This window comes from Artemia sp. Qi Xiang Cuo, chromosome 15 (genome assembly GCF_049724085.1).
Source record: "Artemia sp. Qi Xiang Cuo chromosome 15, ASM4972408v1, whole genome shotgun sequence".
Classification (NCBI taxonomy): domain Eukaryota; kingdom Metazoa; phylum Arthropoda; class Branchiopoda; order Anostraca; family Artemiidae; genus Artemia; species Artemia sp. Qi Xiang Cuo.
The window spans coordinates 28785054-28809675 of record NC_142808.1 but is presented as its reverse complement, the minus strand read 5'-3'; the positions used below and the strand labels follow the sequence as shown (position 1 = coordinate 28809675).

The following is a 24622-nucleotide window of genomic DNA, read 5'->3' as shown; positions in this document are numbered from 1 at the left end:
AGGTAAGAATTGGCATGCCCAAGCAAGATTAGATGTTTCACTTACTAGGAATGTGTTTTTAATAATAGGAAATTAACAAGGGGAGCTCCTAACCCCTCGCACCTGTTTCTAGGTAAACTAGGTAAACATGTTTCGTCATGTGACACACCCCTATATATTTCTATGACAAGTCCTCTATGGTCACGGCGGACACCCCTTTGTTTTACAGATTACTGACCAGTCGACTTTTCTCCATATTTTGAGTGTGCCTTATAACTAAATTGCTTGCTTCCTTTTTTTATGAAATCAAGAGAACTCTCACATACATGAAAATTATGTATTTATAATCAGCTTAATTTATTATACTTAAATCTCCGTTAAATAATCTTGAATTTAGCTTGGGAGACGAGTCATTCTTTGATAGGTCACGTAATGTGTATATGATGAATAAAAAGGGCAAAAATGGCCAGCCAGACGTTGAAGCTCCCTCTCCCCCCTCCCCTCACCCCCACAAAAATGATATTTCTTATTACGATATTCCTTTTAGACTATTTACACGGTTCTTTACTGTAACCGATTTCATGGACTCTTACCCTCTAAAATATTAAGCCTTCGAAATTTTTTGAAAATAAAAGATAAAACACGGCAAACTATATAATTCTAATAACTTTAAGGAAATACATATCTGCATATGTCAGAGAACAATATCAATTCCAAAGTTAACTATATATTAAAAAACATATATAAATTGTTTAAAGTGAATCGTACAAAAGTTACCAAGCTAGGAACGAAAAGTTTATCAGAATACACACCTTAACCTTAAAAATTATCACTTTCACTAAGGCTTCTCGTAGTCTAAAAAATGAATATCATGTGGTTTAAGAACAGTAATATTCAATTTAATAATATTTTTAAATTGAGGATCACTATCCTTAAAAAAGCCTTTAGCTCCTTCAATTTTCTTCTGCAACTCCAAGAAGGATGAATCAAAAGCTTTCATGGCTTCGACAGTCTCTTCTATACTTTTTTGAAGCTCTTGATTCGTTTTTGCAAAATTCCCCATACTAGTGGTAGTTGATGTTTCAGATATCGCACCACGCTCGGTGGTCGAAGTTAGGGTATTCGAGGCTATACTTTGTCCATTCTCCGATGGTTCTAAAACAGAGTTTGTCAAGGATAAAGGATTGTCTACTGTATCTGTTGCTACTGGATTAAGGGTCGAAAAACGATCTGTCATCCGAATTGACTGAGCTTCCTTTGCGAGTTTATGTGTAAACAAGTCACTGGTAACCCTCTTGTGTGTGTTTTCTACATTTGCGTTTTTTTTCACATTCAATTTTTTTAATTTCTGTAGGTCACTTGCTTTGTTTAGATCTTCTAGGGTTTGAATGTTTTCATTTTCGAAGCTTCTTTTCGGTCGCTTAGATTTTTTCACCGTAATTTCCTTCGACACACCCTTACCATCACGTTTTCTTTCTACTAACAACATTTTGTCACTTGTGTTGTTGGAAACGCTCTTATAAACACGATTTTCTGATGCTAAGAACGATAGATCATACAACCCTAAAGAATTATCTTGGGGGGAAAGATGTTCAACAGGAAAGTGAGACTCGTCAATATAACTTCGGGCCAACTGGAAAAGCTCGTACATGGTAATATTTCCAAAAGGCCCTTCTGTTGGAATAAAACCATTCAAACTTTTCTGCTGAATAGGTAAAAAATCCATAATTGTTTGCAAATCGCGGTAAACACTTGCATCACTGCTATATGGCTGATAAGACTCCAATAACTGAGAAACTTCTGAGACACGCTTGTTGAGAATAGTCTCAGGAAAGTAAACATTTCCTCCCTGGTCATTGTTAAGATACTCCTGGGACAGAATAACTGGACGACGTGTAGGAAGAGGTTTAGCTCCACCTAGAACATAAAGAAAATTTTAGAAGAGTATATTAAATTCCGTCATCCCTGGAAATATCTATGTAGCTTACGCTGCAAAAAAAACTGAAGGAAATATTCAAGATCCGTTAAATATATTTAACTTTAACTAACAAATAGATTGTACAAACATAGGCAAAATCACTACTCCGAAGATTAGAGATGTTCTTTTTCTTTTTTTTAACTGAGTAGACGAAGGTTCACAGAACGGTTACAAACTCTAATTTAACCAGTCTCTATCGTAAATATTTCTAATATATTTGAATTAGAGTTAAAATGTTTAGAACAAGACCCAAGCAAACTTTCGGCGTGACCTCTCCCGGAGTTCTGCCTGCCGAAGTATAAATCATTAAAGCGTAGAGGTCAAAAATATAGTCCCATTACAAAAGCTAGTTCAACAAGCAAACCTGACTTAACTGTTACAACTTCATAACCATTTATCTCTCATACCTACGCTAAGACTCACACATGAATTCTTATAAAACTGATCTGGGAAAGTGTTACAAACATCATAACTCTTTTAAATGCCACTTATTGGTAAGTCAATAATACTAAAAAAAGACCAGTTGTCAAAGACATATCCTAAGTCTTTCTTGAAAAAGATAGGTATGAAACCTACTAGAAATTTCTAAGGTTACAAGACATTAACAATATAATATATAAGAGATTTGCAAAAAACCGATATCCTAAAACATTCCAGGAAATATCTAGATATTCAAAAAAAATGTTGATTTGGAATCTCTTAAGCTAGTTGAATTATTAGAAGTTGCATAAATAATTATTTCAAGCAGCAGAACTTGGTAAACTATTTGAGGAATATGATACACCAAAGGCGCTGTGAGATCGATGTTCTTCGCCGATACCAAAAGTTGCCAAAGACATTCTGACATTAGTTTTACTCTCATTGCCATCTGACACTGATTCAGGAGAAAAGGACTGTAGGCTGTATCGGTCGTATCGGTATCGGGCGTATCGATCTCACGCGCATCGTTATGGGCGCATTGATATCGGGCGTTTTGGTATCACGCGTATCCGGATCGGGCATATCATTACCGGGCGTTTTTTCAAATCATGGTTTTCCAAAATTTGATCGATTTTGAAGTGGGATTCTTTTAGGATTTTAGGGTGGAATTTTGCAGGGCAGGCGTTTTTCCATGGGAAGGGTTTTCCATCCGACATTGCTTAATTAAACAAAAAGTTTTTTCTGAGGGTAGTAAAGAGCGAAGTTGGCATCGGGCCTATCGGTTTCAAGCAGCAGAACTTGGTAAACTATTTGAGGAATATGATACACCAAAGGCGCTGTGAGATCAATGTTCTTCCCCGATACCAAAAGTTGCCAAAAACATTCTGATATTAGTTTTACTCTCATTGCCATCTGACACTGATTCAGGAGAAAAGGGTTGTAGGCTGCATCGGTCGTATCGATATCGGGCGTATCGATCTCACGCGCATCGTTATGGGCGCATAGATATCGAGCGTTTTGGTATCACGCGTATCCGGATCGGGCGTATCAGTACCGGGCGTTTTTTCCGATAATGGTTTTCCAAAATTTGATCGATTTTGAAGTGGGATTTTTTTTTAAGACTTTAGGGTGGAATTTTGCAGGGGAGGGATTTTCCATGGGAAGGGTTTTCCATCCGACATTGATTAATTTTAAAAAATGTTTTTTTCTGAGGCTGATAAACAGGGAGGTTGGCATCGGGCGTATCGGTTTCGGGCATATTGGTACCAGCGTATCGGTGTCAGGCGCATCGGTGTCAGGCGTATCAGTATCGGGTATTTTTTCCAATCATGTTTTTGTGCCTTCTATATGATTTTTTATTTGAAAAAAAACATTATTTTAAAAACCAAAGCTTTTCTGAGGGAAATAAAGAACGAAGTTGAAACTTAAAACGAACCGAAATTATTACTTCATAGCCTATCTAATATATATCAATAAAACTAGTGTAAGTAAACCAACTGGTGATATTTCCCTATGTTTGTAAGATTATAGAAAACTAGCGCTTTACTGAAAACACAAAACAATAAAGGAGTTTTGGTACAGTAAAAGTAAACCATTTAAGGACACTATCAACAGTATAAAAACAGAGCATTTTAGGATTGTTGCTTAACTTTTTTCAATTTAATTTGGCATCACTTCTGCACAATGAGCTCAGTTTAATGATTGACAGTCGTTTTGGATCTTAAAAGGAGACTTTATGATTAATTTGTAGACGAGCTTGAAGTGAACCAATCTTGATAGTATTAGGACTACAGACTAACTTTAGAATTTATATCATAACTAGCTTCTCCGTTGTGTGAAATAACCGGATTTTCAGAGTTCATGTTACGGTTTATTTGTTCTTCATTTCAAGCAATACTAGGTGAGATCAAGATGTTACCCGATAAATCAATCCATTACTTTGTATGATGTTTAATGACTTTGCACATCAGAAGATAATATTTAATTTTAAGCTTAAGTGTTTAAGGTAATTCTAATTGTGCACTGAAAGTTACTGATATTACAGCTCGTGTAAGCCTATGAAAAGCATTATAGATTAGTTTGTTGTTGTGAGGCTATGTACTCACTTTTGACTCCAAAATCAATATACTTTTTTTACACTTGGCTTTTGTGTTTTCAGTAAAGCGCTAGTTTTCTATAGTCCTACAAACATAGCAAAATATCACCAGTTGGTTTACTTGCACTAGTTCTATCGATATGTATTAGATAGACTGTGAAGTTATAATTTTTGTTCGTTTTAAGTTTCAACTTCGCACTTTACTTCCCTCAGAAAAACTTATTTTTTTAATTATTTACTAATTGGAAACCAGATCTGAAGATTCATATTCAGGTCAGGAACCAGTGGAACTTAAAAGAAGTTTTTTTTTTTTCAAGGTTACTGAGAAATACTAATTTCCATAACCATAAATGCTTATTTTCTAGGGAGAGATAAAACTTTTTGATGACCATACAAGATCATTTAAAACAAACCGGTTTCTTCTTCAGTCCCCCTCCCCACTCCCCAAAAAAAACAGATGTTTAAAACACTATTTTCGGGATACCACCAATAGACTATTTTACAGCATACTATTTCTATTTTACAGTATATTTGAACAAAGATCAGATATAACAATAAATTTTAAACACTGAAAATAGAGCATTCCAAGTATTTTCCCCCCTTTTTTCTAGGGCTTTATTTACAGACTTTGGGAGCATGATGAGTTTTCACCCGAACAAAAATTATACAATAAAAAATTGTTTTTAGACCAATTTTTGGGAAATTTCATGCATAAATCTTTCCAAAAAAAGACTATTTTCAAAAAGACATCTAACAGTCACTAATATACTCTCTTTCGTTAGAATATTACATACTTATATCTCAAAGGTAGTATAACCGGTCCCTTTGGGACCAGTTATATCTGAAAAGTTCATTAAGATACAGAGGATAGATAGATGTAAGATACATATATCAGAATTCCGTTCTAGGGAAGGAGGCAAATTGGGTTTTGCATGTTTCTCCTTGGGCAATTTTTAAAATCTATCCATAAATTAGCAGACAATTTACGTTAGAAAGAAAACAATACAAAACATTAATTATTGGAAGGGTCCTTTGGGACATTTTTTTGCACAGGACTTATTATACAGTTTTTACCACCAATTAGACATTTTGTTGTTATGAATTTTCGTCATATTTAATTGTGACGTAAAATACTGTTGCTATTCTTTAAAACAAAAGTTGTTGCTTTAAAAAATACAGTAAACATATTAACTGTCTTAGATGTCCCCTTTCTCTTTTACCCTTGTCGTGAGGCCCCTTGATCTGACGTCTTATTGATATCAAGATATGGAATAGTACAGAACGAACCACAGAAAATTAGTTAGCGGAGTCATTGAAATCTGACATCCTACCCCAGAGAAGTAACTATTCAAAAGATAAATGCGTTATATTACCTTGTCAAGAGATACATACCTTGTATATGAAGATGCAGTTTCTGTGGAAAACTGCATTTTTTTTAAATTGTATCTTTTGTTACTTACAAAGAGCACTAAATATAGCAACTTCCTTTCAGATGAGCCGTTATTAATCTTTCTATGATGCTCCAGTGCTCCGCTAGCGGCGAATAAAAAACAAAGGAGGACTAAAAAACGAGTTAAAAGGAGACACATTACTGCTACCCATGCGAAAAAGTGATTTTCCTTGTTGCTCAAGAGGGGGGGAGGGGGCTGTAATTCTCCTAAATAAGATATTCGGTTACATCCAAAAGAGCAGTTTTCTTTTCTATCTGGCATCATTTTTACGGGGTTTCAGACTTTTTTTTCCAAATTCCCTCAAATTTCTGTTGGCAATAATTTTTTACCATTAAGACTGATTGAAATAATAGTTACTATTCTTGAATCAGTTTGAAATGACAATTTTTTGTCACTTGACAGTTTTTTTTTCAAAACGCTTTTTTAAATTTTCTGTTACTAGCAGATAGGTTTCGTTCTTTACTAGGTTGATGAGGTTCGTTCTTTACTGGGTTGATGAGGTTCGTTCTTTATTAGGTTGATGAGGTTCGTTCTTTACTAGGTTGATAAGGTTCGTTCTTTACTAGGTTGCGCCTAAGGGGCAAGGCATGACAATCCCGCATAGTGACATGCGGATGTTTTTGCAGATGAAGGTGGGAGCATTTTTAAATAAACATCCATCAATATAATTAGCCCTCATTAACAAATGCAATTACAAACTTCTGGATCACGTTAGCAGTTGACAGCAGTTGGCAAGCAGATGACAAAAGAAAAACCTACTACATTAACACAACATAATCGAAATGAATTATCATTTACAATACAATAAGATACGAACAAGTTCACGGGCAAGTTAAATAAATGTTCGCCTATGAGACTCCTTCGAATGTGGGCTCGTCAAGTTCAGAAATGCTCGGAAACTGGGAGATAAAAAGATATTTTACATAAATTGCTACAGTATATACCACTTATTTTCGAACTAAAGGAGAGAGAATTTAAAAAAGACCAAAAAAGGAGACAAGAATTTTGATGGATCGCCTTTATCTATTTGCTGGAGTACTCCCAAAAAACTTGTCAATCTTAATCAAATATTAACATTCCTTAAACCTCAACAAATATTTACTCTATATTAATCGTAGAAAGTAAAATCTTCAATTTTGAATTATAATGACAAGAAAGTTACAACTGATAAGGATGAATTTATAATCCCTATTTAACTAAAAAGTAAAAGAAACTATCAGAAAAGGCTAATTTTAACGCTCCGTGTGAAAAGCAATCTTTTTTGTGTGTTTTTTAAGTAGAAATTTTTTGTTGTCTTTATTATCTTTTATACAGGTCAAACGCAAAATTTCGCTAAAACTTCGCTAAACAGCTTTATATATATATATATATATATATATATATATATATATATATATATATATATATATATATATATATATATATATATATATATATATATATATATATATATATATATATATATATATATATATATATATATATATATATATATATATATATATATATATATATATATATATATATATATATATATATATATATATATATATATATATATATATATATATATATATTATATATATTTGTGTTGCATAGAAAAAATATTAAAATTTTTTATGTCACTAAGAGTTAATGAACCGAGGATTTCGAAACTTAGACTTTAAAAAACTACACTTAACAACCCCCATCCATCGCCCTCGCAGAAGTGACCATTAAAAATATCTTGATTTTCTAGCTATGTAGAATATATGGAGCCCATATTATAAGATAAAGTTCTATTTTCAAAATCGGTCTGACAAGCAAACAATGTCAAACTTAGTCACAAAAAAAAATGAAGAACAAGAATTGCTAAAAACATACAAATCTCTCTCATTTGTCTAAGTTATGACTGAATGACGAAATAGCTCCTTACTCTCTGCTCCTTAGGGCAAAACAAGCTTAATCCAACTGTTATACTAGCAGCAAACAAAGAAAACATAAATATAACACAAAAGAGGCTGTAGTTTATGTTGATAGAAATTATGAAGAATTTACTAAGCTTAAATTAGTTTAATTAGTAATATACTAATTAAACATATTTATATATTAAAAATAGTTGCCCCGAAAAAAATCTCCGAAATATTTTTCTTGTCGAACTTAACAAAAGTGGTCTCACCTGGTAGGGGTGCCTCTAGAGCCTTTAAGTGAGGTGCAACGAAATAACCATAATAATAGCTCTAAAAAACAACCACCATTAACCCCCAATTAGTATTTGAAATTTTTCGGAAACTCTTCAAAAATTTAGCCTTGACCCTGACGAAAAAACTCATCTTCTTTGACGGTGAAGTTTTCCCTGGTGCTTTTAGGTGAGACGCAATGAAATGACCACTACATAAATTCATAAAATAACCAACAAATTAGCTACAATTTTGAATTAAAAGATTGCTGAAAGCTCTTTAACAATTTAATTTCAGCTTAACAAAAAAAATATTCTCACCTGGTAGGGGTGGCTCTGGAGCCTTTAAGTGAGGTGCAACGAAATATCCACTATATCTTCCTATAGATAAAGCCTCCCGTAAGCGGGCAAACGCAGCTTCAGGAATATATTTTCCGTTTTTGGAATGGGGTATTGGTATCGATGGCTGCGGATACGGTAAGGGACGGACGGACGTGATTGATTTCTACGATAAAACACAATTTTCAAACAAAAAACTGATTTCAGTTTTTATCAAACAAATAACTGAAAAAACACAATTCAGGCAACAAAAAACTGAATCAAAACTGAATAAAACAATGATTTGGCAACGTTAGATGTTGAACTAGCTTTTCACTGCTCAAATCTTAATTATGGAATTTCTTGTTCTAAAATTAATATGGTGACACCGACATCTGTGAAAGGGTAATATTTCATGTGTCACGGTAACCCAACTATAACATTCGAGAGCTTTCATAACTTTAACAGTGAAACAGAACGCAGCGCATATTCAGAATTTGGAGTCAACTCGCACATTCGAATATGAAACTTTTATTAATGCTGGAGCTGCCCACAAGAAGAATTTTATATTAGAACAAAATTAATGAAATCTAAAAAAAATGCACGAAAAAGCTTACAGAGCTCAGTAAGAATCATGCCAGTGAATTCAGCCCCTAAGAAATTCTCGAGTTTCAATTTTTATAATAACTTAATCTCAAATAGACGAATTAGCGTCGTCTTGCAGCCTGGCATCGTAACTCAACTTAGATCCGTCAAAAACACTAATATTGTTATCTCACAATTCCAGTAATATACTACCATACACTGGCCCGCAAAAAAACTTCAGTACACAACTGACGCCTTTACAGAATGATTAGTTTCCATAGACGGTATTTCGTTAAGTATCCTAAAAGCTTGTCAATGAAGGACCCTACAAATAACTACCTTACTGAGTAGTAAAGCTTAGCCTTTGACTGAGCCTATTTGACTGAGCCTTTGACTTAGCCTATGAAGTAAAATAAAATAATCTTTTCAAAATGAGTGTCAAAAGCGACGTTAAAACTTAATCAAACACAAACTATCCTATAAATGAGGAGGAAGCCCCAGCTCTTTATGCTAAAGTCTAATTATTGCTTTATTGAAACCATTTTAGACTACAACAGATATAGCAAGTATTTTATTTACCGACTGCTTTTCAAAACACCAGGAAAAGAAATTTACATTCAGTTCAATTCACTTTACAGCCATTGACACGTCGCTAAAGAGAAATTGGGATTTTTTTCCCTAAAGATGCATAGCAGACTTCAAATGGTTTGATTCTGGCTGAAAAATTCAAAAAATTGCCTGAATCTAGCCAAAGGAAAAACGTATGTTTGGATATGATAGACTCGACGAGGGACAGGTCTTGGTCTTTCCAAATTTTAATTTAAGAAAGGAAAATTCAAAAAATGTTTTTCAAGGAAAAAGATAGAGCCATATTAAAACTTAAGACGAGCAGATATAAAGTCCTACAATAATTTAAACTTTAGATTGATCAGAAATTATCGTCAATGAATAATTGAAATTCAGAACAAACAGGAATTAACATAAATAATCACATGAAATATAAAGGTAACAGTTATTGATATAAATGAACAGGAATTGATAGATGAACAGGATAATATAGATTATATAGATGAACAATTAAATGCTAAAGCGAGGAAAAATCAAATGAAAACACAGGTCAAACTTAAAATGAACAAAAATTTCTACACACAGGAGCTTCACAACTGCCCCCTATTAACTGTAAGCCTTCTAAATGGTATTGTGTTATTTGCGGTTTGAAAACTATTTATATTTTTAAATGTGCATCAATTTTTAAAACATCGACAGAAAATAAAACAATAAAATCAGGATAAAAATAAAAATGACTGGAAAGAACTAATATGAAAATGACCTGAATATTTAATATATGATGATATAAGTTCCTCGAAATCTCAGAAATTCAAGATTCAAGATTTACTTGACAGTAATTCATTTTTAAATAAAGAGAAAACAAACAAAAATGAGGTTTTTTAAGGTCAAATCAAAATACTCAAAAAACAAAGTAAATATTTCGAAAGGACAACTGCCTCTCTTCTTCAGCGCGAACAAAAAAATATTTGAGGAAAATGTCAATAAGGACAAAGAAAACCAAAAAACAACACGGGGTGTCAATTTGAAAAAGAAAATTAAAAGATGAATAAAATTGAATAAAAGCCAAAATTCGAAGAATTTAAACCAAATACCTAACAACCAAAGGCGAGTCACTCACCAATACCCACGATTGCCACAAAATCCAAAAACAAAAACAAAAAAATGAGTCACTTGGTGAGTGACTCAATTCAGAATCTCAAAAGCCCTTCCAAATTTTACACATTTAGAATCTACAGGGAAATAGAAGCAGGATTCGCTTGAACAGGGTCTTAGGGTTTAGCTGCTCGCCTTTTTCCCTTCAGCCTTAATATTTTTGAATAAAAATTAATTCAGACGAAACTTGCATTTATGTTGTTTTTATATTGCAAACATGTAACACTAGGCATGTCACCTGCAATATCAAAGTTATCCCCTCAGCATCTTAAAAAAAAATTCATTCTCTTTTAATGAAGGATCTGGCAAAGCTATTAATCACCTTAGGTCTATTTTGAAAAATACTCTTAAGTTAAGACAAACTTATACAACTTTTGGCATGTGAACTTGGCCTTGTCAGATTGTCAAGCTAGGGATTCTGTTCCAAGGTTTGAATCCCTAAGATTTTTAATAGGAAAATTTTCCAAAAAAATTATACAGATGAAACCAACTTCTGCTATCATGCAGATTCCTATTTCTAACATTTCACAAGTGCTCATTTAGACTGCTGAAAGAGGTGGGGGTCAGTGGGCACACTCCCTTTAAGTCATACCTGGATACTTCCCTCTACAGATAAACAAGATCTACTGTAACAAAACTCCAGCAAATGCTTGATTTTACAGATATTTAGGACTACAAAGACCAAAAAAAAATACCCTGTATTGAGCTAATTATTGCGAAAAGTAACGAGTGACAACCTTGCAGATCTATTTAAAAATTTAAATAAAGTAACGAAAACCTCGAATTTAGTATTTAACGTGTCCGAAGACTTTTCCAATTTATTCCATTTTAAGTGACTGTCTTTGGCTGTTACAAATATCGATGTGCGTCATGGTTTCAATTTATTTATAGAAATTAGGAGAAAACATTTAATAGCTTCAGTTTTATTCAGGTTGTTTCTACTTCTCAAAATCGTTTTCAATAGAAATAATTACCTGGAAAGTGGAAGGATATGTCAAATCGGCCCACTTTGTTAAATCCATATATGGTAATATAGAAGATTTGCAGCTGACTCGAGGGTTTCTGAAACAAAAATACATACATAAATTATAATAAATGACCATCTTAAGGATAATTGAAGCAAATGGAAGAATTTTTATAGCTATTATAAGATGTAGCTTTGTAATATTTTGCCTGTGTAACAAAAGAACGTACACACAATTAAAAATAATGAATACCTTTATAATATTAATCGCATCAGGAAATAGATATAACTGTTGCCCAAAGACATTTCATTTTCATTTCAATTAACCTGAAAATTCCTGGTATAAATTTCTAGACCCTTAAATAGTTTTGCTGAGCTCAAAAATATAACATTTTGAAATTTTCTTTAACACAGTTAAAGTCCCAATTTGGAAGTGGAAACGAACCAAAATTTGGGTATTTACATTCATCCCCAGATATTTCTGATATTTCTACTGACACTCTCCTGACAGTTTTGGACATCTTCTATGATAGGGGATATCTTGGGACTGATTTGACACCTGGTTGATCATTAGTGTTGTAAAATCACCGTAAAGTAAAAACTCGGTAAGTAAAATTGGTAGAATTAGGGAAAATTGGTCAAATTAAGTCAAACAAGATACTCCCTAGGAAATACAGGGTAAAATGGGTGTTTTGGAGTTGCCCTGTAGCTACAAGACCAGTTGAATTTTTTTTTTTAAGCATCACTTACAGCTTTTAATGAAATTTTTTAATGATTCCGATTTCCTGCGCTTAAAGAAGGTAATGCATTTCTACTGACTAACCAGTCCCAAGATATCCCCTATCATTGAAGATGTCCAAAACTGTCAAGAGAGTGTCAGTATAAATATCAGGGAAATTGTATGCTTTTGAATGCTAGCTAAGACCCGTACTTGAACGAGAAGGGCTAAAAGAATAATCCATAAGGACAGACAGTTCCTTAATACTTTACGGTACATATTCCTTATTAATTCTTTTTCTATTTTTCAAAATTCAACTTTTATTCCACTAGAATAGGCAAATTTCATGCTGTCATTTAAAAATGGCCATTTATACTAAAGTTTGGAGGTCAAGGGCCCAGTATAATCCGTCCTCCAGTTATGGAAACTGTAATACTTTATCTGATTACGGTTCAAACAAGGCACAACATACTTATCTTTCTACTAAAAATTTTGCGTGGGTTGGGGTGTAGGAGGGGTCGCTGGTTCACTTTAATTCTCTGGTCATACAGATTGAAAATTCTTACGCAATTCTAGTTCAAATAAGGAGCGACATCTGTTAACAAGGGAGGTTTTGGAGGGGTCAAGTTTTCCTTTGTATCTTCAATAATACAACCTGAAACTCCTTGCGTGATTATGCTTGAATCAAAGTGCAAATGGGTTTTTGAGGGCTACTACGTGCTGTTTGCCAAGCTTTCTTATAAAACCTTGGCAGTAGGGAGGACTGAGAGCAAGTTAGACCAAGCTCGTTTTTACACTTGATCAAGATTTTTTTTTTTTTTCACCAAAGAAGAATTTAGAGCATTTTTACACCATGTTAGGACTTCAGTCACTTTTTCGCCAAATGAGTCTGCAGCATCCCAGTAAAATTCCGCTGGCAAAATTAGCCAAGACTTGGCTAATTTTGCATCAAGTAGTTAACATCTTGTAACTAGCTACCTTTGGCAACAGGTCAGAACTAGCCATGTTTTTTGTAGTAAGTAGCCTTTCTGCGCCAATCATAGATATAGACTATCCTTGCATGATTCCAGTTCAAGAACATGCTAGCCTTTCCACTTATACGCCAACTTTTCTGGTAAAATTTACAGTGAAAAGATGGAGGGGTATAGGGATTATGAATTTCCCCTGTATCTCCCTTTTATATTGATTTAAATTTTTGCCGGATTCTAATACTTTTTGCTCACTTTTTATACTAAAATATATCTGTGAAAAGGGGACATTTGCATAATTTGGGGCCCTTGGCCCTGGGTCACGTTTTTCCTAAAAGCAAATTTTTGAACTTTTTGAACCCTTCTGAGTGGTACGATTCAAGATTTTTTGCTGAACCCTTTGGTGGCTACGAGGCTATCTGGGGCATAAAAAGGTCACTGGAAGGGGGCCTGATTTACCACTGATCCCTTTCCACCCTTGCAAAGGGCGTTAAAACATTCAATTTTCGATCGAATGATCCATAAATCAGATTCGAACGAGCCTCCATTCTTTACATGGCCAAAAAAATAAGGCATGGGAGCAAGAGCGGATCCAGGATTTTTGTTCGGGGGGGGGGGTTACTAATTTTCGACTCGGTTTTCGACTAATTTTACTAGTTTTTAATAAGGTTTTACTAATTTTCCGACTCGGTCAAAAATTTCGGGGGGGGGGTTCAAACCGGGTAAACCCCCCCCCACCCCCCTGGATACGGCCTTGCATGGGAGTATATCGCCCTGTACTTAGTTGACTCAACTGCAATGAGAGTAATAAAATAATAGATGTGTTTTCTTTATATTCATATGCTCCTGTCTGTAATTGATAAGAAAAACTCAAAACTTTTATTCTTTTGTCTATTACATAATTTATAATTTCATTTATTTTAGTTTTCTGGTATATCGTATAGCTGGCCAAAAAAAAAATTAATATACATTTTAAAATTAATTTTAATAGCAAATAAAACAAATTGTCGCAAATTGATAAGCAAGCAATTAATTTGTAAGAATCCTTTCAAAGTCAGAGTGAGTTTCCGGGGGAGGCGTGTAGAAGCAATTCTACAAAATTACATTTTAAAATCTAAGGCTACATTTTAGAGCAGATGAGCTTGAATTTGATTTGTGAGTTCGGTTTTTAAATCGTTTTAAACATATTTCTAAACAGCTGTATCATGTAAGGTATGCTAGATAAGAGTCAAATAAAGAGCTGTAGATACAAATAAACTAAAAATGCACACAAATAATTGCTAATAATAGTTAATAATCCTTACATTTGATGATCAGGCAAAACCATTGGATACATTTGTAGGGTATCAATAGTGTCAGAGTTGTCACAAATAACCCTCGCAAGACGAACTTTCCGGATTTCAGCTAGTTGCTCTAGAAGATGTAAAACAGAAACTACAGTTGAATCAATAAATACGAACAAAAAGTCCAAACAAAGGTTTCTAAACGTAAATTCAATCGACCGATTGAAACATAAGTTATTCATTATTATCATTATGAATATTATTTTAACGCTGGGAAGAATTATCTGGGGGAGTTTTCCAGGGGGGGGGGGGACTTTCTTTAAATTTTGTTTCTTATGAGATCGCATCAATGCGTGAGATAAGCTAGTTACGCATATGAGAAGAAAAGACATACTTCAAAAAGGAAGAAGTCCGAGTCAAGGTGAAGAATGGTTAAGTAAAATTATTTGTCATGTCAAATGACACTATAGCAATTCTATTAAAATCTTGATGATAAAGATGGTGAATTGAGAATATGGGAGGCGAAAAATAAGTTTATTTTTGGATCTAAACAGCAATAACTCCGGCATTAATGTTTTATATCATAATATTTATAATAGTTTTGTATTATATTAATATTAATTATACGAAATGGTAGTAAAGGCAGTCAAATTTTTTACTTTAAAAATTCTGTATTTTACTTCTTTTTTTTACACAGTTGTTGAAAAAGGGTAGTAGCAGTTCTATTAAAACCTGGCGACGAATTCGATTACTTGAATACATGTGAAGCACAAATTGACTCAGTTTTTGGGATCTAGATACAAAAAATCTTAATATTAATGTTCGAAAGGGAATCATATTTATACCACAAAGATAGAATAAAAAACAGAGGTATCCTAAAAAGTTATAATTCTCATAATTATTTTTCATTCATTATTAACAATAAATTTACTATTCGACCATAAACAATCAAGTTACAGTTAAAAAGTTACAATAAACAGGTTGAGTCGATGACATAGAAACATTTAGACTAGAATAGTATTCTAATTAGTTGGGATCTCATCATCATAGGCTTGGAAACCAGGAGATATTTTCATTCCAAGACCTTCTTTCATCCAGCTCGATTTTCCCTCTATATAACTCCAGCACAAGGGTTGTAGCTAAACAATGCTATAAGCGTTATGCTGGGGTTAATAAAACACACTTGACACAACTTCATAGAATGCACAATTGAAATTGAAAACTTTTTTTTAGCACCGTATTCCCTTTTAGTTGCGTTTCATTCACAAGTATAGGAAACTGATGCATAAATAAAACTTATAAACGCCAATTTTTGAAGCAATTTGCTTAGTGTTGTGTGAATTGCGAATCACGCTCGTGTCTTTAGGAGGCTTTAAGAGAGGCAACAGACCCTGTCTTATTTGTGGCTATTAGTATTTGTTTTAATTTTGACTTGATTATTCATTCTAAGTTTGTTCGTTCATTTATGAAACTTAGAAAAACCCCGTTAAATTCCCTACAGACAGTTCCGTCCTCACTGAGAATCCCCCCTCCCTGTAAAATTGCTTGCGGACGAATTGATTAGCAAACTTTCATTTGAAGAAGACTTTAATCTCTAATCGGTTTCTCGATCACTCCAGAAATGCTCCCTTCTGTGGGAATTGTTTCCCAGAAATCAAAATACGCGGGAAAAAGCCCCTGGATAATTCCCACAGAACACCTTCAAATGAAAAATTTGGTAAAGAGAATGGAAGACAAATAAAAGAATTTCGCAAAGTATTTACGTCAATTCCCCCCCCCCCCAGTGTAACACTTCCCCTGGAATATTCCCCTCCCTCCCCAAGGAATATTCTACCTATAGAAATCCACCCCAAGGACAAACACCCCCCGCCAAAAAAAAACATGTAGACTTCCCAATAACAAAAACTATACGTAAACAACGGGCGAATGTCATAACTTACAGGCCTCTCCCCACGGACTGTGTGGGGTCATTTTACACCTAAAGACATAATTATTTGATCTTTCAACTAAACTGAAAAAAATGGCTATCTCAAAATTTTGATAAGATAACTTTGGGGAAAACGGGCGTGGGAGGGGGCCCGTTTGCCCTCCAATCTTTTTGTTCACTTAAAAAGAGCACTATAACTTTTAATTTCCGTTCAAAGGCACCCTCTCCCGATCTTCTAGGACCACTATTTCGATACTATCACCCCTAGGAAAAAAAAAAAAAAAATAAACACGCATCTATGATCTGTCTTCTGGCAAAAATAGCAGAATTCCACATTTTTGCAGATAGGAGCCTGAAACTTCTACAATAGGGTTCTCTGGTACGCTGAATCTGATGGTGTGATTTTCATTAAGATTTCTTTAATTTTAGGGGGTTGCCTCATTTGAAAAATCAGGCAAATTTTTTCCGGCTCGTTACTTTTGATGGGTAAAACTAAACTTGATGAATCTTATATATTCAGAATCAGCATAATAAGCTGATTCTTTTGACTTATTTATTTACATTTAAATTCCGTTTTTAGAGTTTCGGTTACTATTGAGCCGATTTGCTCCTTACTTACAGTTCGTCTTGATAAAATTAGCTCTTTATGCACCAAGTCAGGTCTGAGAACGTTTTTTATAGCAAGCGTGGACTTGGTCTGTTTTTGAACCTAGTTATTCCGTGAAAATACTACAAAAGTTCACAGCTTGGATTTAGCTCGAAATTGCACCAAGTCACTCCACCAAAATGATTGAAAATTTCACACCTTGGATTGAACTCGTTTTTAAATAAATCTAGTTTTTAGAACCTCTACGAAATGCTTAATGATGGGTTTAGCTTGTTTATGTATGGATTCCAGACTTATTTCTATTTTGTACCTGAGCCCCGACTACATTCGTTTCGGCTTCGAGTAAGAAATTAGGTCGTTGTTGTACCGTTCTGCTAAAAATTTGACAATAATAGAGGAAGGGGTTTCGAAAGGACCACAAATCCATTTCGTGCCTCGAACAATAGCCTATAGATCGAAACATCTTGCGTGATTTTACTTCAAAGAAGATGAAGCGTGCCTACCTTTCTGCTAAACCGTTGGCCATAGAGGCAATTTGGGGGGGGTGACATTGTAGGGCTAATAACTTTGTGCCTCCAGTCATTTAAATTGAAAATCACTGCATGTTTTTAGTTTAAACAAGATGCTACCTATATGTCTTACAACTAAACATTTGACAGTGGGGGAGGACTAGGTGCAGCTACACCTTAGCTCTTGACTTACAACAAGTCAAAACTCTACTCATTTTTGAACCAACTTAAGACCTAGTTCGTTCTTGTGTTGAGTACTTATTCGGTGAGAACTCGTTAGCTTGGACTTTGCTCATTTTAGTACAGAGCCAGTCTGCACCCATGCTTTCAAATTCAACAGTTTGGGCTAATTTCAACTTTAAACTGATCCCCGCCACTGCATGAACTTAGCTCGTTTTGGCTCCAAATTTAGACGTATTTTGTTTGTTTTGTCAAGTTTCTGGGGAACACCTTTGGCCTTCAAATCCTACATATAGAAAATTCTTGCATGGCTCCAGATTAAAACAAAATACAGTATGTATATTTTTCTGGTAGAGATATGCTGAAATATATGTTCTGAATCGACCATTCGCATAATTTGGGGCCCAAACCCAAGGAACAAAGTGGTCATGTTCACCCAAGGCCCACTTTTGGACTCCTGGATGATTGTGAATGAAATAGTTATTTTACAATTTTGATCCAATGCCATGGGGGCCAACAGGGGTGCACGAGGAGGGGTTAAAATCCATTGAATCATAGTTTTTTCGGAAAAGGGGAACTGAAACTCAGAATTTACGATTAAACCAGACCTTTCCCAACTTTCTACAACAATCTGTTCATTCAGATTATTCCTAGGATAAGAAATACGTAGGACACTAATAAATCTTTAATAAATCAACGCTACTACGTTGACAATGATAAATATCTATGAAGTTTCTGTTTTAAATAGGCTATTTGCAAAACTTAGGGCTGTTTATTCTGGGACTGCACTGACCTTGCTGCCCTCAAAGACACATTTTCGGACCTTTTGGCGGTTCTGATAAAAAAAAGATTGCCTTGAAATTTTGATTCAACATTATAAGGGGCTGCGGGGCACACGAGGTCGTGAACAGACGTCGTGTTGCTCTGCAATCGGTTTGGACCCTTAAAGTAGTAGAGGTGACCCTAAAGCCCCGGGACGAACACCGTGCTGCCATCTACAATTTAGTTTAATGCTGACGGGACATAATTTATTCAAGGATTATCGATCGAGTCTAATGGGGGTCAAGGTCAATCGATCTGTGGTGGTTGTTGTTTGGCCACGTGTAATGACATGAGGTGTGATTTACAAAATCGATGGGAGAATTATTGATTCACTTCTGGGGGGGGGGGAATTATGAAACAATATGGTCAGAGAGGCCCTAGGGGAAAAGATTACGTAATCGCTCAATGACCTCTTTTTCCAAGATCGATTTATTTGATGTTTTTCTCGGATGTCAACATCAAATTATGGATGTTTTAAGGTTTTTGTAAGTGAGAATTTGAAAAACAGGAACATTTTCACATTTATGGATGTCAACAGCAATTCATGTCTGTTATATGGTTTTCTCAGTGAGAATGAAAAAACGGGAATTTTCTCACTTGGATTTACATAATCGCTAGTGGAAATTATTGATTCTCGAAGGGGGAATTATGAAAAAACGATGGCTTAATTGGTGATTTGTTATCTTAACCTGTTAACTTGATTTACATAATCGCTAGGTGAAATTATTGATTCACGAAGGGGGAGATTAATAAAAAAACATGTATTAATTTTTGTTTGGTTATACTAAAATGTTAACTTTATTTAAATAATCTCTATTGAAATAATTGATTCACGAAGGGGGGAATTATGAAACAAACAATGCTTCATTAATCTTTAGGCCTGAGGGATTTACATAATCGGCGGGGAAATTGTTGATTCACGAAGAGGGAATTATGAAACAAACATGGCTTCTTTAATCTTTGGTCTGTGGGATAAACGTTCATTAGGTCAGAGAGAAAAATTAATATACTATTTTTAAATAGGGCTTCACTGTTCTTTAGTGTCAGGAATCATAAATGACATCACTTGTTATCTTGGAATTATGCGGGAGTCTAAAGAGATAGAAATTATATTTTTAAATACGGCTTCACGGAGCTTTAAGTCGGAGAGGTAAATTGATATTCTAACGAAACCATAATAGTTTAGCTAGGAACATTTATGAGATGAAGAGATTAATGTAGGAAAGGGTTTCCTAGAAATTTAAAATACTATACCAAATTTTTCATAGAAGATAGAAAAGTTCAAGTTCTCTTCTGAATTTTACCAACAAACACAATTCAATTCTAATTTCTCCAGAGAAAATAAAAAGCTTCCATTTCAGTTTTAAGTTCACCAAGACATAAGAAATTTAAAGTTCTGTCCTAAATTTTTCTGTAGAAGATAGGAAAAAGTTATACTATGATAGTGATTATTTTCCACGAAGATAAAAAGTTTCACTTTAATTCTAAATTTTCTTAAATTCAGTTCCGACTTTTCACACAGAGATGAAAAAAATTTAATTTACATGTCACCATATTTAGTTTAATGCTGTTTATTTTATAGATTTACATTTGTTATTAGTTGTCACTATATAATTGTACGATATAACACACTTAAATTCTACTTCATCACTATACTATAATAAGCATAAACTTCAGTTTTCAGTCCGCTATGACATAAAAAATTTAAAGTTCAGTTCTAAATTTCTATATAGAAGATAGGAAAAGTTATACTATGATTGTTATTATTTTCTATGAAGATTAAAAAGTTTCACTTCAATTTTAAATTTTCTCAATGAAGTGAATAAAATTTCAACTTCGATTCTGAATTTTCTCAATGAAAATGAAATAAGTTATTGATCATTTCTATTTTCCCAAAATGATATAAAAATTTTCCACTTCAGTTCAGATTTTTCTCAAACAGATGAAAAAATTTAAAATACTGTTCCAAATTTTTCATAGAAGATAGAAAAGTTCTTGTTCTCTTCTGAATTTTATCAAAGAACATAATTCATTTCTAATTTCTCCAGAGAAAATAAAAAGTTTCCATATCACTTTTAAGTTTACCAAGACATAAAAATTTAAAGTTCAATTCTAAATTTTTACATAGAAGATAGGAAAAGTTATACTATTATTGTGATTATTTTCCATGAAGATAAAAAGTTTCACTTTAATTCTAAATTTTCTTAAATTCAATTCCGACCTTTCTCAAAGAGATGAAAAAAATTAAAGTTCTGTTCCAAATATTTCCACGAAAGAAGAAAAGTTCAACTTCAATTCTGAATTTTCTCAATGAAAAAGAAAAAGTTATTGATCAAATCTTTTTTTCCCAAAAATAATATAAAAATTTCCACTTCAGTTCAGATTTTTTTTTCTCAAAGAGATGAAGAAATTTAAAGTTCTGTTCCAAATTTTTCATAGAAGATAGGAAAAGTTATACTTTGATCATGAATATTCAAGTTCTATTCTGAATTTTACCAAAGAACACAATTCAATTCTAATTTCCCCAATAAAAAATTTAAAGTTCAATTCTAAATTTTTCGGTGGAAGATAGAAAAAGTAATACCATACTTGTGAATATTTTCCCGGAAGATAAAAAGTTCTAGTTCAATTTAAAATTTTCTCAATGAAGTGAAGAAGAATTCAAGTTCTCTTCTGAATTTTACCAAAGAACACAATTCATGTCCAATTTCAACAGAGAAAATAAAAAAAGTCCACTTCAGTTCTCTATTTCACAATGACATAAAGAAATTTAAAGTTCAATTCAAAATTTTTCGGTGGAAGATAGAAAAAGTAATACCATACTTGTGAAATATTTTCATGGAAGATAAAAAGTTCTAGTTCAATTTAAAATTTTCTCAACGAAGTGAAGGAAAGTTCAAGTTCTCTTCTGAATTGTCTCAATGAAAAAGATATTACACATTAATCATATCTGTTCTTCCAAATAATATAAAAAGTTCCACTATAATTCTAAGTTTTCTCAACAAAGTGAAGAAAATTTCAAGTTCTCTTCGGAATTTTACCAAAGAACACAATTCAATTCTAATTTCTCCAGAGAAAATAAAAATCTTCCACTTCAGTTCTTTATTTCACAAAGACATAGAGAAATTTAAAGTTCAATTCTAATTTTTCGGTGGAAGAAAGAAAAAGTAATATCACAATAGTTTATATTTTCAATTAATATAAGAATATCTAGTTCAATATAAAATTTTCTCTACGAATTGAATGAAAGTTCAAGTTCTCTTCTGAACTTTACCAAAGAACACACTTCAATTCTAATTTCTCCAGAGAAAACAAAAATCTGCCACTTCAGTTCTTTATTTCACAAAGACATAAAGAAATTTAAAGTTGAATTCTAAATTTTTCGGTGGGAGATAGAAAAATTAATACCATACTTGTGAGACTAAAAATGAAGATATTTATGCAGAGTTTCAACGAGCTAGGTCGGATTTTGCGACAGTACAGACATTTTCGTGCGTTAACACAAAAAATAATTTGTATAGTAATACTGTCAATGTTGTCCGACACCATGTTGCTAAACATGAATAAGTATATACACAGTTTTAAAAATATATAGATATGTTTTATGAAGATTAGATATATAATTCCGAAAACACACAAAATCAAAAAAATGCTATACATTCATTCTTTAACTACGCACTTAGGCTGAAATGAAGATATTTATGCACAGTTTCAACTATCTATGACTAATTTTACTAAAGACAAGCTATTTTCTTGCAAAAACACACAAAATCAGAACTAAAATGATCAGTGTTACTTTAGTACATACGCAATTAGGCTTAAATGAAGATATTTATGCAGAGTTTCAACTAGCAATGGCTAAGTTTTCTAAAGACAAGCTATTTTCGTGCGAAAACACACAAAATCAGAAAAAATGTTCAATTTTACTTTAGTACCTATGCAATTATGCTTAAATGAAGATATTTATGCAGAGTTTCAACTAGCTATGGCTAAGTTTGCTAAAGACAAGCTATTTTCTTACAAAAACACACACAAAATCAGAAGTAAAATGCTCAATGTTCCTCTAGTACCTACACAATTAGACTAAAAATTAAGATATTTATGCAGAGTTTCAACTATCTATGGCTAAGTTTACTAAAGACAAGCTATTTTCTTGATAAAACAGACAACATAAGAAAAATGTTCAATGTTCCTCTAGTAACTAAACACTTAGACTAAAATTGAAGATATTTATGCAGAGTTTCAACTAGCTATGGCTAAGTTTGCTAAAGACAAGATATTTTCTTGTGAAAACACAAACAAAATCAGAAAAAATGTTCAATGTTCCTTTAGTACCTACTTAATTAGACAAAAAATGAATTTATTTATGCAGAGTTTCAAATAGCTATGGCTACGTTTGCTAATGACAAGCAATTTTCTAAATAAAACACACAACATAAGACAAATTATTTATAGTTTAATATTTTTAAACCGAAATATTGATTAATTGAATTTAGAAATGCAGAGTTTAAAATATATATGTATAAGTTTGATAAGACAAGCAATTTTCTTGTGAAAAGATACAAAATCAGAAAAAATATTCAATGTTACTTTAGTACCTACGCAATTAGGCTAAAATGAAGATATTTATGCAGAGTTTCAACTAGCTATGGCTAAGTTTACTAAAGACAAGCTATTTTCTTTCGAAAACACACAAAATCATACACAGTGGTCAGGTGTACGTTTGTACCTACGCCATTAGGCTTAAATATATATAATTATTCAGAGTTTCAACTATCTATGTCTAAGTTTGCTAAAGACAAGCTATTTTCTTGCGAAAACACAAACAAAATGACAAAAAATGTTCTATGTACCTTTAGTACCTACGCAATTAGGCTATAAATGAAGATATTTATGCAGAGTTTCAACTAGCTATGGCTAAGTTTGCTAAAGACAAGCTATTTTCTTGCGAAAACATACAAAATCAGAAAAAATGTTCAGTGTTCCTTTAGTACATACACAATTAGGCTAAAAATTAAGATATCTATTCACAGTTTCATCTACCTATGTCCAAGTTTGATAAAGACAAGATGTTTTCTTGCGAAAACAAAAAAAATCAGAAAAAATTTTCAAGGTTCATTTAGTACCTAAGAAATTAGGCTGAAATGAAGATTTTTATGCAGAGTTTCAACTATCTATGGCTAAGTTTGCTAAATACAAGCTATTTTCATGAGAAAACACACAAAATCAGAAAAATTGTTAATTCGTTCTTTAGTAACTACGCAATTAGGACTAAATGTAGAAATATATGCAGAGTTTCAACTAACGATGGATAAGTTTGCTAAACACAAGATATTTTATTTCGAAAAAACAACCAAAAAAAGAAAAAATGTTAAATGTTCCTTTAGTAAATACGCAATGAGGATAAAAATGAAGATATCTATGCAGAGTTTCAACTAGCTATGGCTAAGTTTGCTAAAGACAAGCTATTTTCTTGCGAAAACACACAAAATCAGAAAAAATGTTAAATGTTCATTTAGTACCTACGCAATTATGCTAAAAATTAATATATTTATTCACTATTTCAACTAGATATGGCTAAGTTTGCTAAAGACAAGCTATTTTCTTGCAAAAACACACAAAATCACAAAAAATATTGTTAGGTTAGGTTAAGTTAGATTAGGTTATGTTAGCATACGTACGTGCGCAGATTGGTTAGTTTTTGTGGGGTTTAGTGAGGTTATGTTATGTTTTTTTTGTTTATATTAAGTTGGGTTAGGTTATGTTTGGTTTGGATAGGTTAGCCTAAGTACGCACGCGTACGTAGGCTAATTATGATAAGTTAATCTAAGCTTTTCTGGCGAGTATGGTTAGGTTAGGTTAGACTAGATTTAAGTTAGGTTAGATTAGGTTAGGTTAGGTTAACCTACGTACGCTTAGCTTAGGTTAGCTTAGGTTA

General features: G+C 33.1%; 1 protein-coding gene across 1 annotated transcript in view; it reads right to left on the bottom strand.

Annotated features, from left to right (window-relative positions):
• Positions 1 to 620: 620 nt before the first annotated feature.
• LOC148943518 (chorion peroxidase-like) overlaps positions 621 to 24622 on the bottom strand; it is a 353933-nt gene continuing 329931 nt past the window's right edge. The window contains exons 16-19 of the mRNA XM_089101768.1: positions 14661 to 14769; positions 11681 to 11768; positions 8403 to 8586; positions 621 to 1896 (exon numbers count right to left, since the gene is read on the bottom strand). Coding sequence (XP_088957894.1) covers positions 818 to 1896; positions 8403 to 8586; positions 11681 to 11768; positions 14661 to 14769 — 1460 coding nt within the window. The 3' untranslated portion in view covers positions 621 to 817. The remainder of the gene's footprint in view (positions 1897 to 8402; positions 8587 to 11680; positions 11769 to 14660; positions 14770 to 24622) is intronic.